Source organism: Haliotis rubra, unplaced genomic scaffold, assembly GCF_003918875.1.
Source record: "Haliotis rubra isolate DU_JTF1 unplaced genomic scaffold, ASM391887v1 Scf831, whole genome shotgun sequence".
In the NCBI taxonomy this organism is placed as follows: domain Eukaryota; kingdom Metazoa; phylum Mollusca; class Gastropoda; order Lepetellida; family Haliotidae; genus Haliotis; species Haliotis rubra.
In genome coordinates this window covers 405,980-424,924 of record NW_025767559.1, presented here as the reverse complement: position 1 = coordinate 424,924, position 18,945 = coordinate 405,980, and the positions used below count along the sequence as shown (strand labels likewise).

Sequence of the window (18,945 nt, the reverse complement as noted above, 5' to 3'; positions counted from 1 at the left end):
TAGAATTAAGGTTAGGGGTTAGAATCAGGGGTTAGGGGTTTAGGGTTAGGGTTAGCACCTGTATGTAGTTTTCATCTAACCCTCAACTGGGAAAAACGGTATGCACAGTTCGTACCTATTCCTTATCAAATGTAATCTCCACTCGTGTCTGCTGCAGGCTGCACATTAATATTTGTTCTCGCACGGCTCTCGTACACGATTAAGTCTGGGGCCATATGTGTGGGGTAGCTAAAGATGACGTTCATATACAATATATGCGCGTGGGTCGTTTATCCTTGATCTGAGCAACAGTTTGCAGGCCACATAACTCATCACCAAACCCACCCCTACCCCACAAGGGTAGACTGTAGTCTAAACTATGAAATCTATTCCATCCCGATACATTTCCAGCACAGCCCAGTTGCAAGCTTTTCTCTGGCCGCTACCCTACCTCCGTCAATCTGTCGGACGTAAGTTTGCCGCTTGTTTGAAATTATACCTGAAAATTGGCAGGCGTAAAGACAAGTACATTTTATGTCAAAGGAATAAACAGTTGAAAAAGAATCACCCTCTTCATTCTCGATCGCTGTCTTTCATTAACGGTAAACCACCCACGCTACGGCGTTGGCTACCTGTAATACAATCTACGTATAACACGTCACAATTTAATTCTGGACTCACAAAAGTCATAAATACATGCCAAGGATGAAAAAATGAAAAAAAAATGTTTCGAAAACTGTCAATTTCAACTCGCTCGCCGATGGGCCTGCCCATGGGCGAACAGTGGCCCATGGGCCTGCCCATGGGCGAGCGAGTGTAAATTTAAAGTTTTCGAATATTTTTTTTTGCATTTTTTCATCCTTGGCATGTATTAATAACAACTGCATGTTCCATAGTGTTTTATATAATGACCAATCAGCCCTGGCAAAGTTCCTCCTGGATAAAGGTGGATCATCTCCAGGGCTTATTGTTTTGAGAATGGTGGGGAAGTGATCACTCCCACATAGGTCATCATGGACCATCCATTCAAATTCATTATATAAAATTGAGTCAACAAGTGATAGATCCAGGGAAGAATATGTTCCCGTAGCTGGATGTAAATAAGTGGCTGAATCGTCATTGCAGATGCATAAATTATTGTCAGAAATGAATTCCTCGATGATTTTACCTTTATTAGTAGTATGGACACTTCCCCAAAGTGGGTTGTGTCCGTTCAGATCACCCATGATAATGCAAGGCCTTGGAAGCTGATCGTACAGACTCTGAAGATCTGATTTTCGAACATTAGACGACGGAGGTATATACAAACTGCACAGAGTCAATGCAATGTGCAGAGTAAGTCGAACAGCTATAGTTTGAAGATTCGTCGCAAGTGGGACAGGGCTATGTATGACACCCTGCCGCACCAAAATGGAAGCACCTCCTGTAGCTTTATCTCCTGGAGGAGAGAAGGAGTGGTAATCACTGTATCGTCTTTGATTAAAAATATCGATATCTTTGAGATATGTCTCTTGAGACATATTGCTGACGGTTGGAAATCTTGTAATAATAACTGTATCTCGTTGAAGTTATTTTTGAGTCCTCTGCAATTCCATTGCATTATCGTGGACAATTGATTCATGGTGCCTCTATAGGGGATCTTCCTCGGGAATGCGAGGAGGAGTAGCTCCTCTGCCTGTCCTGAGAGGACAGTGTCACCTCCATGTCCAGAGGTCCAAATGGGTTCTCTAAAGGAACCTGCAAAGGTAAAGGGACAGTAGGAGCTTTGTCTTTGTTGATTTTCTTTCCTTTCTTCTTCTTAATTTTATCTATGTCTGGTTTTGAAGCTGACGTTTTGAGATGTTGTTTCGGTCTGAATGTCTGTTTGGGATCCAGAAGTAGAGTGTGTAACTACCGGAGAAGATTCACGAGCTGAAGCTGAAGCTGTAAGGGTAGGCTGGGTTGATTTTATCCAAGTCAAGTAAGTTTGACATGAAATGGAAGACGTTGCAACTAGGCGACTGACCGCAGCAGCATAGCTGACATTTGACGGAGGTGAAGTTTCAGTTGTTAACAGTTTTTTGGCCTCAAGGTATGAAATATGTTTTTCACATTTTAGTTTCATAATTTTAGATTCTCGTTGAAAAACAGGGCAGGATCTTGATGAAGCAGGATGTGCACCATCACAGTTACCACACTTGTAATTTTTGTCACAGTCAGAGCCGTCATGGTGATCACCACAACGGTGACATACAACAGTGTTACGGCATGATTTTGACCCGTGTCCAAATTGCTGACATTTGTAACACCGGAGTGGATTGGGGATATACACATCCACTCCGATGTTAAAAGTGTGAAATTATTTTCGTTCTTTAAGTGTTCCAGCCAATATAGTCATTTGATTTTAATACGTATCAAGAAAGATGTTATATCCGAATGTATGCACACACATTCACACAAAACATACGTAATTTGTGAGTTCTGTTCGGACGAAAAAGAAATATCTAATTTGATCAGAAATACTGCATAAATTATCTTTCCTCCTTCTGAGAGAAGCATGGTATTATTCGTTAATTTGAAATATTTTTATCTGCATAAAAGAAGGGATTATTAAAAAATCTGAAACAAACTTCCGTATACATGTACTACCATTTCACCAAAATTGCGACATTGACCTTGGAATCATGTTAATTTCAGTCTGATTTCAATGTCATAATTATGCGAGGTTCCTCATTCACACATTCATACAAACTGACAGCTCAACACAAAACAATATGCAACCAACCAAATTCAATACAATGCATCTTTCACCCCCTTTGCATACTACACTGTTGACGAATCTCTCAGGTGTGTTAGAGCGATAATCACATCGCGACATGTTTAACAAACCTACAGCTCAGCAGATCTAAATAACTTACCTTTTTAATAAGTAAAAGCAAGATTTACGGATGCCAACTCTTTATGTATAATAACACGACGTTTCGAAGCGTATGCTGACTCCTTCATCAGGTGAAAATCAAGTCACAATACAGAAGTTGACATCCATAAATCTTGCTTTTGTTATGCATTCCACTTCTAAATGCCCTTCAAAGATGTAACCTACTTCCACAGGCTTCTTTGAGAGGCATAGAAACTTGGGTGCATTCTCTTTTTGCCTACACTTTAATTGGCTATAAGCGGATTAGGGTTAATAGTCCAGTGCCTGCACAATTATAGTCTGTTAAAGTAAGTGGAGTTCAGTACCCACTCACCACCAAGCTCACTAGCCGACCACACAGAACACAGTTCATAAGGATTAGTCAACTTAGTCATTAAAAGTAATCAAATATAACATGATCCAGGCATGGGGTTATAAAACTGCTCCATCTGGTGGTATTGTGAATGTGATTATGAAACAAACTATACACTTCATATTCATTTAGGTATATTTGTATACATACCATATTGTGTATGCATATGATGTTATATGCAATATTAGTAAAATTAAGAATGTCAGCATATTTTCAAATAACTCACATTCGTATATTTACTATTGCTATATGCAATAAACTTGTTTTTTTCTTCCAGGGGCCGTCATAACTGACTTCTCTGACTCATTAATTAACATGGCAGTACGTCTTGTTAATTGGTGAATCTTAACTGCCTTGACCCGCTCATCATCAATTGACAGGGGATTAGGTCTTGGGGCGTGCAAAGAACAATCATTTACCATCACCCACCAGTTATCTCCCCTTGTGGACATTTCCAAAATTGGAAATTTTTGGAAATCTCATATTTCCCAAAATTGGAAATATCTTGGAAACATCATCTTTCCAAGACATTTCCAAGCTTGTAAATGTGGACTTTTTTCAAGTGTTTTTGTTTTTGTGTACTAGTTTCAGATCTATATCTGTTACCCACTAGTTCTTATACTTGAAATCTGTAAGCAACTTAATGTACACATTGTACATGGTCATGCTGTGACCGATACACCCAGTAACTACATATTTCTTTCACAAACAGCTGTTGTGTTATAGATTATTTTGTCATCTCAAGTGAAGTATCTGTCAATGTTAAAGACATGGACGGAATGCCAATGCCAGAATCAGATCATATGCCCCACTGACCGGTATCAATACGTCTGTTGCTGTAGAACATATGACAAAACACTGTGAGAACACAAATCTTAACAGATTTTTTACCCCTGTTGGGGGATAATGTAAATATTACTGTTAAGAAATTATCAGATAGCATTATGTTCTGTTATTGTAAGGTACCTGATATGGAGGAAGCGTATCACGAAAAAAAAACAACTACCGTGGTTTGACTCTGAGTGCAGAAGTGTACAAGACTGATTATAATCTTCAACAGTATATATCTGCTAAATTGAGCTTTCAGAACTGTTGCGTCCAGAAGATAACTGCATGTAATTTGTGTCTAAGTGACGTTAGTCGTTGCACGTTACGTGGGTGCACTTAAACATATTGAAATGAATAATCTTGCAAAAGTGTTTTTTTCAGGTCAACGATGCCTGGACTGACGAAGGTTTGCGTGAGTGTTTGCGTTTGTGCGTGTGCGTATGTGAATGTGTGTGTACGTGAGCGTGCGTGAATGTGTGTGTGTGTGTGTGTGTGCGTGAGTGCATGTGTGCGTTTCATACTATGATACTTTCACCCCAGAATGTATCAGTTCAAGGATCAGGTCCGTCAAGATTGATTTTTTCGCGGGACAGTACTTGAAGTCGTTGGGGACAAACCCAGTTACAGTATTATGCGGTTGTTGGTAATCAATTCATTTTCGCTTGAATTAACGAATTGGACCAAAACTCCCCTCAAGATCATAACACTACTCTTTGAAGAATGCTTTATTTGCATACAACTAGGAAGAGCCCCCACCGCAAACCTAGATATTACGATTTTTCAAAAGGATTTCATTAACCTCCAGATCGTATTTGTATACGAACACTCATACCTCATCAGCTTAAAGTATATTCATCAAACATTGACTGAGGACCAATTAAACACTATTTTGTAAGAGAGTATATGCACACACACAGAGAATGGGACTGTACCCGGTCCTGGATGAAGTGGTGAAAACGGATTTCGTTTGCAACAGTTATGTGAAATCAAACGACAGCTAGAACAAGATTGTGTTGCGCTAGAGCGTTGCATAAAAAATATCACAGGGCCGTCAGTTACGTGGACGGCGTCGACACCGCCATGGTGGCAACAGGCATGGGATTAGGCACAGCGGGAGTTGGCTTGCTATCCACCATAGCGGCCACGCCCGTGGTGCTGGACATCGAAAAAACGTCAGGAGTGGTAGGCTTGGCGGGATTGGCGCTTAAGTATGAATCTTGCAGACTGCAACGTAAAGCGTTGAAACACGACGAAATTAGAGTTCTAGCCAAAGCGAAGCTCAACACCATAGAAGATCACGTTTCCACTGCGCTCACCGACAGTAAAATATTCGAGGAAGAGTTAAGTTTGGTGCTCTCGGAACTCCCCAAATACCACAGAATGAAACAAGAGATTCGAACCAAGTCTCGTAAAATCCCCGAATTCAGCGAAGACGAGAAAAAAAAGTTCGTGGAACAAGGGGGGCAACAGGTCCAAGAATCCTTCCTCACAACCAAACAAATTATTATCGGAGAAGATTCACGATATATTGTTTCGCAGACATCACAGCTGAGGCTGAATGAACACCCTTGATGATGTTAACAGTGTAAAAATTATGACCATAATATTTGCTGGTCACTCACCTAAGACAGATGTAAAAGGTTAAAAAAGAAAGGTTTAAAAAAGAATAAAAATAGCAAAACGTCCCCGGTAGCCACAATTCCCCTAGGGTGAAGTAGAAAAAATGGAGGTTGCGCCACTTCTCCATAGGGGACTTATGTGTCGGCTACCTTTCTCTCACCACGAGAGTGCCCCCAGTCAACTTAGCGCAGCTGATGTGATCCTGATTCCTTGCTACCACCAATGATACAAACGACAGTTGAAAGGAACCCACTGAGGCAATGGTGGGATACGAACTCACAAATGCATAGTTGAGCAAACTACACATCATAAGTGAGCACCTCAACAGATTGCGCTATCGGGACTTATTAGCTGCATGTCAGTTTAACGGGACAGTTTAGCGGAACGGGATCAGGGCCGGACCAAGGCCTCAATCTTGGGGAGGGCCTGGTCCCATTCCGCTATTGTGTATACTACTGAAGGTCAGTCAAGAGTAAACACTTACATATAGGACGTAATGGGTCAGTCTCCAGTACATACTTACATATAGGACGTAGTGGGTCAGTCTACAGTACACACTTACATACATGACGCAGTGGGTCAGTCTACAGTACACACTTATATACATGACATAGTGGGGTCAGTCTACAGTACACACTTACATACATGACGTAGTGGTTCAGTCTACAGGTCACGTTGCATACATGACGTAGTTGGTCAGTTTACAGTAAATACTTACATATAGGATGTAGTGGGTCAGTCTACAGTACATACTTACATACATGACGTAGTGGGTCAGTCTACAGTACATACTTACATATAGGACGTATTGGGTCAGTCTACAGTACATACTTACATATATGACGTACTGGGTCAGTCTACAGTACATACTTACATATAGGACGTAGTCAGTCAGTCTACAGTATATACTTACATACATGACACAGTAGGCCAGTCTACAGTACACACTTACAGACATGATGTAGTGGGTCAGTCTACAGTACATACTTACATATAGGACGTAGTGGGTCAGTCTACAGTACACACTTACATACATGACGTAGTGGGTCAGTCTACAGTACACACTTACATACATGATGGCTGGGTCAGTCTACAGTACACACTTACATACATGACGTAGTAGGTCAGTCTACAGTACACACTTACATACATGACGTAGTGTGTCAGTCTACAGTACATACTTACATATATGACGTACTGGGTCAGTCTACAGTACATACTTACATATAGGACGTAGTCGGTCAGTCTACAGTATAGACTTACATACATGACACAGTGGGCCAGTCTACAGTACACACTTACAGACATGATGTAGTGGGTCAGTCTACAGTACATACTTACATATAGGACGTAGTGGGTCAGTCTACAGTACACAATTACATACATGACGTAGTGAGTCAGTCTACAGTACACACTTACATACATAACGTAGTAGGTCAGTCTACAGTACACACTTACATACATGACGTAGTGGGTCAGTCTACAGTACACACTTACATACATGACGTAGTGGGTCAGTCTACAGTACACACTTACATACATGACGTAGTGGGTCAGTCTACAGTACACACTTACATACATGACGAAGTGGGTCAGTCTACAGTACATACTTACATACATGACGTAGTGGGTCAGTCTACAGTACACACTTACATACATGACGTAGTGGGTCAGTCTACAGTACACACTTACATGCATGACGTGCTGGGTCAGTCTACAGTACATACTTACATACATGAGGTAGTGGGTCAGTCTACAGTACACACTTACATACATGACGTGCTGGGTCAGTCTACAGTACACAATTACATGCATGACGTAGTTGGTCAGTCTACAGTACATACTTTTTATAGATGATGTAGTGGGTCAGTCTACAGTACACACTTACATACATGACGTAGTAGGTCAGTCTACAGTACGCCCTAACATTCAGTTTTCACGCTTTATAAGATCAGATGCCCTTGTTATGTTATGAACTGACTTTTGATACCGCATCTTTTCAAGGGCCTGTCACTTGTTACACTAGTGCAATGTAAAATGCAGACTTATTATGCCTGGTAAGTATGTGAGAAGGCTCTGATTGTGTCTCTGGCTGTCTCCTCAACGGGTTGGGTCACCTGTAAGACTTAATTTGGTCAGATCGGGTATCACTGCTACAGATCTGAAATGTTGCAATTAATTTGAATTAATTCGTTCACTCACAACCTTTGTATATTTTGTGTGACGTTTCTATTAACTTATTAATCCTACCTGTTGGAGCGAACAACACCGACAGTGCCGGCTACCAGGCTGGCCTAAAATGGTTGTAAACTGGGATTGGCCGTTGACAAGTAGGATAGCTTCTTTGATATTTAGTAGAAATTGTACACCAGGTGACAGTGTTTCAAACTGAATGCCAGTCACGCGTGTTGTTGACCTGATACGAAATATGTTATCAGGATGAAGATGACAGAATCTTATATCTCCCAGAAAACCTGTTGCAAGGATTTCAATTTGTCTTCTTCAGTCACACAATGGACACAAAAGAGTGAGTGAGTGAGTTAAAATTTTATGTCACATTTGCGACGTTTCAGCGACATCGTGACGACAGAAATTCATAAAGTAAGAATGAATATAAGCATACTCTACAAAATCTGTCATCGCTGTCATAAAGCTAGTGTGTGAGTATGTAAAACATTTAAACTATTAATAATGAGGAACACTGTATTAGAAAGGTCTAGAGATCGCTAGCAACCAAAGTTAGGCCACCATACTAGGGACAGAGGGGACTTCCCTAGCAGGATTTACACCACCCCTTCAGCTGCTAGTGATTGTACGCAATGTTAGCTAGATATATTGAATACACAAATAAACTGCGGTTATAAACGGTGAAAGAATAGCATGTTGTTTTTATGATGTGGGCTTCCATACCCCATTCATGGGGACAGGAGCTTTAAAGTATTTCAATAGGTAACGTGAGACTGCGGGTTGGCCAGCCACAGTGTGACATTGTTCCATAAGACCAACATTGTACGGAAACATTTATACACATTCATAGTAGTAACGATTAAACTATTGGTTGTTAGCATGTGGTCGGGGTCAGCGTGACCCCATACAGCTATAACATTGTCCACTTTTACTTTCCGTGCATAAATCAATATCCTTGGAAAGATAGGTATTGTTCGTTATCACGTAACATGTATATATTTATATCTGAAGGCGTGTCCCCGAATTAACATACACATGTAGTAATTCCTGCTTCATAGAAAAGGTGCAGAAGACACACCGAGGGGCAGCGTCTGTGGTGGTCCGGAGTTAGGTGGCTGAAGGTGTCTCGACGTGACTGATAATCAGTCACTAGATACCAGACAACGAACACAAAATAGGTAGGTCTTGCTTGCGTAAATTCACTTCATGTGTTTCTATCAATGTGACTTGTGGACCTTTCTCTGTTCACCAATGTTTCTCCATGTACTGATGCATCTGTTTTATGTTTACCGTACGATCGTGAGCTTTATTATATGATCTGACATGTAGTGCTATGTATGCGAATAGAAATATGCGCAAAGATCAACACGATAAAAATATAGCATGAAAGAAAACTACACAAGCCTTTTAGCAGATGTTTACCTCGGCACAATGCGACATTTGTGAAAATGAACACTATTGAAACAGAAAGTTGTTGAAGCTACCCACTTCAGCCTTTTTGCCATTGTTCGGAAGTATCTGCTTGTAGTGTCTGAACCGGTTATTGTGCTCGAATTGACAGACTTCTTCGTAGTTTTAGGCATCCAAATCTTGACATTGATAGCATGCTTTACAAACAATAGTAACTCAATCCAAGTGCATCTTTGAGCAATAATTCCATAGGTGGCCGAAATAGTTAAAACTATTCTTATTATCTCTTAAAGTCACCTTCAAGCAGATCACGTTGATAATCTTGTATCGTTCTGCCATCTGATATCGTTTTCTGTTGCAAATTGTATATTGTTTTCCCCACAAAGTAATGCTTGTGACTGTAGGTCCAGCAGCATCGAATATCACTTTATACTGGTTCTAACTAAACAAAGAGCCGCAAGTAAGATTGTTTTAAAAACAATCATGCTTATGCTTTACCACCCAACAGTGATCTACCAAAAAGGAACCTTTAGTCAGGTCTGATATGACTTGTTAAGTGCACTATCACATGTTTACAACCGTAATTTGAATCGACGTGTTCGATATGTTGCATGTCTCTAGTCGCTGACGTTTCTCAACTGTTTCACTATTGATCATGGTGACGGCCACATCTGGCTGGCTATTGCTGCTGAATTCTTCAACCATATCAAGGCTGAGTCAAGCGTATTGGGTGAGACTATTCAAGTGAACTGTTTTCATGAAGTTTGTTTGTTTCAGCTAGTGTTTCAGGGAAAAAATGGAATAATTGCTCATAATGTCTGTTCAGTTCGTTGTATGTTTTCTTGTGTATTAAGGGACGAATAATGAACGGGACAGGAAGATAAGACTTCATGTGTCATTGAAGGTGATCTCTCTTAAGTATAAAACGACCAGAGGATATGAATCTTTGCTTACATGTACACCCATTACACTACTTGTTCGAGGTTGGCCAAATGATCTTTGAAGTTTCGATACCTTATCGACATTATTGTGATTGATCTAAACACATGATAAATGTGGAACACCGTTTATGCCTGTTATTATTTGTGGGTCGCTTTCATTTCAAAGAGTAACCACATGCACCTTGAATCGCAGGAGGGTATACCCTATGATGTTGTCGTACAAATAAATCATACATTTCTTAAGATGAACCTCCAGGTGGACCCTGTGCTGGATGCCTTGTTTCAGGCCTGTGTTTTCACGACTGACGTAGACAAGCAAGTTGGATTTAGATGACATTTTGTCTGCAAGACACAAGTAACTGGTAGTATCGAAGTTTTAATGTATTGTCTGATACATTACGTGAATGCTGTGTATGGTGTGGGCTGTTTTATTTGATTATTTGGTTCAAAACCAATTACAAAATAAGTACTGACTGAAGCCAGACGTCCTGCAGGACGGATTCTAAATACCTTGTGTTTGCACATTATTATATTGGAAAAAAGAATAGTCATCAGTCAAAGATCATATATATTTGAATTAAGTTGCTAGCCTTGACCCTTCATTTGATGATTGTTTGGGACTTGTGTGTAAATAAAGTCGGCGTTATGTACTTTAAGTCCTCGGTTGACAGTGTGTACTCCAAGTGCTCACTTGGCAATGTGTATTTGATATGCCCAATGCGCCAGACGTCCTGCCTGGCGGATTCTAAATGCCTTATGTTTGAACATTAATATATTGGAAAAAGAATAGTCATCAGTCAAAGATCACATGATAAGTCGTCAGACTGCTTTCCATCAGCGCATTTCATGCATGGTGGAGCACAATACATGACCAACATTACCTATAAAAAGTACCTTTAGTCGGGTAGAATATACCTTGTGGTTAAGTGCAGTATCATATTTTCAACGTTATATGTTTACACGTTCATATTTCGAACGTACGTGTTTGACATGTTGTGTGTCTCTTATCTCTGACATTCTACTACTGTTTCACCATTGGACATATTTGATACTTATTCTCAGCTGTTGAGCATCAGAAATGCTGTAGCAACATCGCACCTTTGCCCCGATTGTTTGTGCTGAATGAAACGGGATTATGCTTCTGTGAAGTTTTAATGGCATGGTTGTGATTCATCCCCAAAGGACAAACACAGTAAAGATGGAAGATAGCACAATGTACAATGTTATATGTGCCACTTTCCCTTCCCAGAGAGAACCACAGACGTCATCACAGGTTGGACATGGCCCACGCCATTATCCTGCAGAAGAATCATGTGTTTCTGAAGGAGGAACTTCAGGTCGACCATGTGCTTAACGCCTTGTATGCGGAACGTATCTTCACATGGGAGGACTATGAAAGGTGTAGAGATTCTGGACGAGAGAAATGCCAGGTGTTCCTCGACACTCTGAGGAAAAAAAGGAGTCGAAGGGTACAAGGCATTGTGTGCTGCCCTTGAGAAGTCACAGCCACATATCAAGACAAAACTTGATGCTACTTCAACTGAAGAAGGTTTGCATGTGTAAAGGTTTCGTGTGACTGAAACACAAACACACACCACTCTCACACACGTGTATATCTATATGTAAACACTTAACATAGTAAACAAAAGGCTTGTTTATGAACGACTTACGGCAGCGCTTTTTACTGGGGTAATGCTTTGTGACTAGACAGTCAGTTATGTCATAGTCTAAGGGGGGATAGCACTCACCTGTTTAGCTCGGAAAGCAGCGACCCCATGATGTCATAACATTTCAAGGCTTTTAATGTGTGTTCTACTTTCAGTGTGACAAAATTGAGCTTATATTTTCAATCACTGATATTGCCCGATTCTTAAATTCCGATATGAAAACAAGGCGATTTCTTTGTGCACACTTAGGCTTTAACATCGTACTTGTTTCATGGACGACTTGTGATGACTACCTTTCCTGACAGCTGCAGTGCCTGTGTAACTATAAGTCTTCAAGATTGTACGACATGATGGGACGCCATGAATATCATACATTTCAGGTCACTCAGATCTTATCTATGTGAACAAGGACAAGCTCGAGGCTCAGCACAAAGGGGAACTTGATGGAAAAGAGAGACAAATTGCAGCACTCCACACTGTGAGTTTGTAAAATGCAGAACATCCTTGTCAGCTTATCACATAACAAGGCAAGTAGACAAAGCATTTTTAATATCCAGATTTTAATACTTCAAATTTGGAAGGTCATTCATGTTTAGTGGTCATACCTTGGTGAGTGTGTCAGGTGACATCAGTCCACAAGGTGTACAAATTAACTCGTGACAGTCTGAACACCTCGTGTGACGTAACACATTTGCATATGGAAGGATGGACTGTTGCTTCAAACTGTTCGTCAGACCCTATTCATCCCATGTGGTCAATTCTCTCCATGGCAGTTATTTCTATATAAAGCGTCTTTTCATTTCTTTTCGCATGACACACTGACTGACCGTGTTTACGAGTCATTAACGTGTGTTTTCAGGAAATAGAAAGACTTCAGCTACAAATTAAGCAAAAAGACAAGGCCCACGCTGAGCTGAAGGGAACAATTAAAAAGGAAAGAGCTGAACACATATCGCAGACTGAAAAGCACAATGATGAAGTTGAAGCTCGTAAGCTGACAATTGTCACATATAGTGAATTATAGTGGGTACTTGGAATTATAACGCGTACACTGCCTATGGATATGTCTCTTTGTGTGTGCGTCGGTGTGTGAGTGCAGCATCATAGAGAGAGAGAGAGAGGGATATATTTGATACTTATTCTCAACTGTTGAGAGAGAGAGAGAGGAGAGAGAGAGAGAGAGAGAGAGAGAGAGAGAGAGAGAGAGAGAGAGAGAGAGAGAGAGATATTTACTGTCAATAAGCTAGCTTGGTGAAGTCGTGATTTATTATTTCTGCAATTGTCTCTTGCCAGTAAAAACAGAATTATCCAAGACCGATGCGGATTTACAACAGAGTAAAGAAGAATGTGAGAAAGTGTACAAGGTGAGTATTTGAAAGAAATGACTTGCAGCGCATACGAAATAGAAACAAACTGGCACCTGTCACATCATGACATGTTGATGTTCTGGTGATTAATATTGAAACATGGGTGAAGGAAGAAAGGGTGAGAATGGATTTTTTTATACATTAAAACTGAGAAACATCTTCTGAAATTAAACGAAAAGGAACACATATGATCAATAGATGAAGTGGTAAATGTCGTTACAGAGACTACAAGAAAAACAGGAGGCATACGATGCTCTAGTGGGTGATCCAAGGTCACACTCTCCAGACTGGGTGGACAATACAGAGCAAGTCCAACATGGAGGTACATTAAGCAGATGAACAATCCGTCATGTATATGTAACACTAATTACAAAAGAGCGAGTGGATATGTATAAATATATTTCTTTTAATTAGGTTTAGTTTAACTCAACTTTGGTGTCATTTTTATGTTGTTAGATTCAACTGAAACAGTGTGCCAGTTTTCAACTCAGTCCTGTTGTAATGAGAGTCAGCTTTGTCTTCTTCCATGCCTTCATTCTGCCTGCAAGCCATGCACAGTGGGTGGAGGGACAATCTGTCTTTCAAACTAAACAGTTATCTTAAATATTAACACAAGCTTCAATACCTAACCCTATATCCGGTCCATTGAATTTTACCTATGTTGTGTTACTTTTCTGTCATCAGATTCTGAGGAGGGAATGTGCCAATTTTCAACTCAGTCCTGTTGTGATGAGAGTCAGCTTCGTCTTCTTCCATGCCTTCATTCTGCATGCAAGCCATGCCTTGATCACCAAGCTACACAGGCCGAAGAGAACTGCATACACTGTCCTTCCTGTGGTCGTGAGTTCACCATGGAGCAGACAACAGTAGATCATGTCAGACGCAATGAAGCTGCCTATAAAGTCAACGCTGATGGTGAGATGAAATGCAGCTACATCGAAGGGAATCATGATGCTAAGGCTGTGGTGTACTGTCACGAGTGTGATGAGAAGCTCTGCTCTGACTGCCATAAACACCACGACACGCCGAAACGGAATCGAAATCACAGAGTAACTGAGATCAACCAGGCCGAGAATATCCCTATGAATCAGTGGCTGAAGGACCGTAACTGCAGAGACCACCCTGACAACAAACTGCAGCTATATGACCACACGTGTAAGAAGGCAATCTGTCTTATATGTAAACATGGGGCCCACGAGATGCACCAGAATGAAGATTTTTTATCAGGCCTATGACGCTGCAAAGGATCAGCTGGAGGAACAAGTGCAGAAGCAACAACTTAAACTGAAAGATGTCACTGGCAGAATGGGAAGTGTCACCAGACACCAAAATGAACTGGGTAATACTCAGAGAAAGCTGCAAGAAGATGCCGCTACAGTTTGCACTAGTGTTGCTGTAAGGTTCCTTCGTCGACAGAGACAACTGATGAAGGAGATTCTAATGAGTCTACAGGCCCCTTTTGTAATGGTTCAAGAGAAACTTGACACTTTACATGGCGTCCATACTTCAATAGTATCGGCGATAGACTACACCCAGAGAACACTTGAATCTACAAGACGAGAGGAGCTCATTACTCTCACCGATGTACTGCAGACGAAATGTGATGAAAATCAGAAGCTGGAACTTCCAGAAGATGACACACAAGACACGAGAATCCTTCTTTCCTTTCAAGGCCAGAGAGCTCTGGAGGAACTTATCGACACATTTGGTGGTCTCGCCTCCAGTCTCAACATGGATCATATTCCAGATTCTCAACCTACTTCACAAGGTGATTATAAATCAAGACAAGATAGTACTAACGGATATGCACCCTTGTATCGTTTGACTAACTGAATTGGACCTTTGCGTTTATGATTCATTCAATTTGAATAGTTTTACATAAAACAGAATACTTCTTACTCAACTATATTTATGTTTCACGTATGCAAAGAAATATAATACTTTCAAATGATTTTATTGTGAATATAAGTTGTAAAGTGACAATTAATTATCGATGTCGTTTTAAATTTATCTGGTCTGTATTCTATTTCAGATCTGCTGGCGACGATAAGGAGAGAACGAGAAACCATCACGGTATGATGCCATGATACAGTAAATATAGTCTTCAATAATCCGCACATTTATGCATGCTTGTATATATGTGTGCGCGCATGTGCCTGCACGCGTCCAACTGTGTGTGTGTGCGTGAGTTTGTGTATGTATTTGTGGTTGCTGGATAGACAGATGCATATATGTACACACACATATTGTGCTCAATAACTGATTTGTTGTTGCAAGTGTTGTTGTTGTTGTTTCAGATGCATGAAGGGCGGTGGCAACAGCTTCAACAGATGATACATCGCATCCCAGGTACATTGCGACACCATGGTGGAGGACTACACAGCAAATAACACAAACAACTTTCAAACCTTACAGTATATAATAACCAAGTGCTTAAATCAACATTAACTGAAAATGTAAATGTGTTTTCTACAGACCTAATGTTACGTTTTATTGACGTAATCTTCTATAAACACCAACAATCACATCCTTGTATCAAATACAATACAAACATATTTTTTCTTCTGTGAACAGAACTCAAAGGATCAGACAGCAGAATGGCGAGATCACAGGAACCTGAACAGCTAACATCACAAGAAGTGCATGGCATTGTCACAAATGTACGTCCAATATTCCTATGAGGATTCTGGGTTTCATCAGTACTCACTTCTTGTCGCAAGGGACGTCACGGTGGATTGAGAGGTCATTCCATCATTTCAAATGAGTGCATGTCCTCGTAACATGTAGGTAGTTAGGTCATAACTCCCAATCTCAGTCACAAGTATATTTGACAGGAACCTGGCTAACTCACAAACACCTTCAATAATGTATGAATATGCATTCTCGAAATTTATTGTACATGATATGGATGAAAGTCAACCGAATAAGGTTATACACAGACAGTTTTCTGCATTAATGCAATGAGTAGTGTACACCTTTACTTTCAGCTCATAACCGGAGCATTCATCCCCGGTGAGACAATTCCACGTGGTATTACGTTGCAAGGTATGTACAATCTGGTTTATTTTCGTTCTACCAGTAGGACATGACCTCGCTGTCTCTGTTCGCGAACAGGTATCCTCATTGATCTTCATCAAGCCGTTCATAACATTTTGTCTTGGGGACCCAATGAAATCTCTTTCAGCAGACACGATCGCGTTTTACATTTCAATTGAGTTCCCATAACAGAACTAGTTATTCGATAAATATTCATACCTACAAAACCACAAATTCATGATGCAGTTTAGTAACTGTTGTTTAATTTAGACTTGGATAACATGGAATTTCACATTTTGTCACGAAATCAAGAAAACAGGCATTCTTCATGTTCCAAAACCTAATTACACATGGCTGTGAAACGTGTATCAGCTTAAAACGAAAATAGCGTTTTCAACAACTGCATGCTTGAAGTGTTTAGTTCATTCAAGTTGACGATTCAAGCCTGTGTATCACACTGTTGTTGATGTTACAACAATTATCTGACTTCCATCAACTTGTGGCATACCCACATCACCTCGACACTCCATGGTATGACTTAAAATATGTAAATGCGGTTGAACCACAACCCACTGACGAGATATCATGTAACAATTACTTCATATCTCATCTATGTTCAGAAACAAATGTGCCATTGTGATGTTCTAACCTCTTCTTTAACAGGCTATGCCACATTGCACGTCATAAGACAGGACCGCAGTGTTAATTTCATCATCTGTAAGTAAATGTCAATCAGCATGAGTATACTATGAAATACAGACCTCTGTTGGAGAGTGTAGCTCGAAACCCAACTTCATTAATGACGCATCATGTAGTTTCGTGCACTTCACTCAATCCAATATCAGACATAATTTTCTTTGGGGTTTTCATGATGATAGATAACTCATTCGAAAAAGGTCATGATATATCCGATATCACATTTGTTATATCATAATCATAATTATCACTTATATATTTTGGGACATCGCGGACTGGTTAATCGCCAAATGAAGGCCTATAACGAGTTAAATCTCACAAAATCCGATGAAGCCAGGAGAAATGATGACCTTTTAACATTGTAATAATAATAGAATAATAGTTATCGTTCGCTTCTATGGCGCTCATATCCAGGCACATTAATACTGTCCCTTTGTCTGTTATAATTATCGTGTAGAACAATGTTACGTTTTTTGTGATGGGATTATAATCACTCTTTCTCAAACATTTTGAATGAAATATATTTAGATTCTGCCCCAGATAGATTTCTTGTGGATGTGCCCTTTTCACTCACTGTTGGATGCGACCGCCTCAAGACAAAATATGGTACTTCGTTGATCCCCGACCGCGTCCCAAAGACGTTAAAATATAGCTTGTTGCTCGGCATTAATGGGTACATCAAGGACTGGTCGGCTCGGAGTCAGTATAATGTGTCTGAGTGGGGTATTCATGCTTCACTGCGGCATGGTATCTCAGTGGGCTAGCACTATAAAACCAGCTTCAGTCTGGGCTGAGTACAAGCAGCCGCACATACACATACACGCATGCACGTCGTCATATGAGGCAGAAATATTCTCAAGCACGACGTTAAACCCAATTTCACCTCACCTCACCTCACCTCACTGTTGGATGCAAGAGTTACATGACTGACCCTTAACACTCCTTGCAAAGCATCAGCGAGCCTTTCCTACCCTAGCTGGTGAAGATCCGGATTTCAGCAGTTTGAATCTGGTGGTCCGGCCACCGCCTTGGCGAGGAACTCTTCACGCATTTACTCGTCTGCACCACCGCCCTACACCTGTGAAGATCCGGCTTTGAATTGGTCTTCGGTAATCTATGCTTGTCGTAAGGGGCGGCTGACGGAATGGGGTGGTCAGGCTCGCTGACGTCGTTGACACATGTCGTCGTATCCCAGTTGTGTAGATCGATGCTCATGCTGTTCATCACTGGAGTGTCTAGTCCAGACTCGAATATTTTAAGACCGCCATAGAGCTGGAATATTGCCGAGTGCGGCGTTAAGCAACAAACCAACCAGCCACCACCCAACAGATGTGAATGTGCATCATTTGTTTTAACCATTTGCGTTATTTTCAAAATCAGTAGTTTCAGTGATCCAAAGAAGGATAAATTGTGCCAAAACATGCTGCTTTAGTATATGATGTTATAAGAGAACTGTAGAACCAGTAAATAGATTGGAAATGGTTATATACTGACCTTGTCTGAAATTGTTTCAATTCAACTCTTACGGACAAACGCCCCCAAAATTGATCAATTTTGAATCTGCTGTGTTCTTTAGTCTGCAGGGTTAAATATGTATATGTGTGTTTAACTTAACATGCATTGATTATTGCTATGCTGCAGTATTTATATATATTTAATTAAATCGTTTATTATCCATACCATTCACAAATACGTATTTTAATCAACACACACGACCGGACAATTACCTTCCCCACACAGCGAGTGTCGTGAAACTGTGTTCAGTGATTGAAGCGGACGTAGAAGTTACCGGTTCACGTTCTGTCTGTTGAACACTTAAATGTAAAAATATCGGCAAACAGCACTTTTGTCTGTCTCATTCTTTACTATTTTGTGTGATCTGAGTTTAGAATACCTATGGTTATAAATTTATAGTGAAATGATGTTGAAATATTCCCATAATTAA

General features: G+C 40.4%; 1 protein-coding gene and 1 long non-coding RNA gene across 5 annotated transcripts in view; one reads left to right on the top strand and one right to left on the bottom strand.

Annotated features, from left to right (window-relative positions):
• Positions 1-1,364: 1,364 nt before the first annotated feature.
• Positions 1,365-18,139, bottom strand: LOC124262334. 2 transcript variants are annotated; one of them, XR_006894555.1, is made up of 3 exons: positions 17,899-18,139; positions 17,461-17,569; positions 1,365-1,376 (listed from the first exon to the last, which is right to left on the bottom strand). It is a non-coding gene; the product is annotated as an uncharacterized LOC124262334 (long non-coding RNA). The 2 variants fall into 2 exon arrangements; XR_006894556.1 differs by lacking the exon at positions 1,365-1,376 and adding an exon at positions 9,130-9,140 and having other exon boundaries at positions 17,469-17,569.
• The window catches only part of LOC124262332, an 82,444-nt gene continuing 75,780 nt past the window's right edge, over positions 12,282-18,945 (top strand). For all 3 annotated transcript variants that reach the window (XR_006894554.1, XM_046696824.1, XM_046696825.1), the window contains exons 1-10: positions 12,282-12,379; positions 12,761-12,890; positions 13,195-13,265; positions 13,491-13,590; positions 13,953-15,036; positions 15,301-15,341; positions 15,566-15,617; positions 15,843-15,928; positions 16,256-16,313; positions 16,968-17,021. Coding sequence is in view for 2 of the 3 variants with exons in the window: in XM_046696824.1 (XP_046552780.1) it covers positions 14,412-15,036; positions 15,301-15,341; positions 15,566-15,617; positions 15,843-15,928; positions 16,256-16,313; positions 16,968-17,021 (916 nt within the window). In the remaining variant the exon portion in view is untranslated. The remainder of the gene's footprint in view (positions 12,380-12,760; positions 12,891-13,194; positions 13,266-13,490; positions 13,591-13,952; positions 15,037-15,300; positions 15,342-15,565; positions 15,618-15,842; positions 15,929-16,255; positions 16,314-16,967; positions 17,022-18,945) is intronic.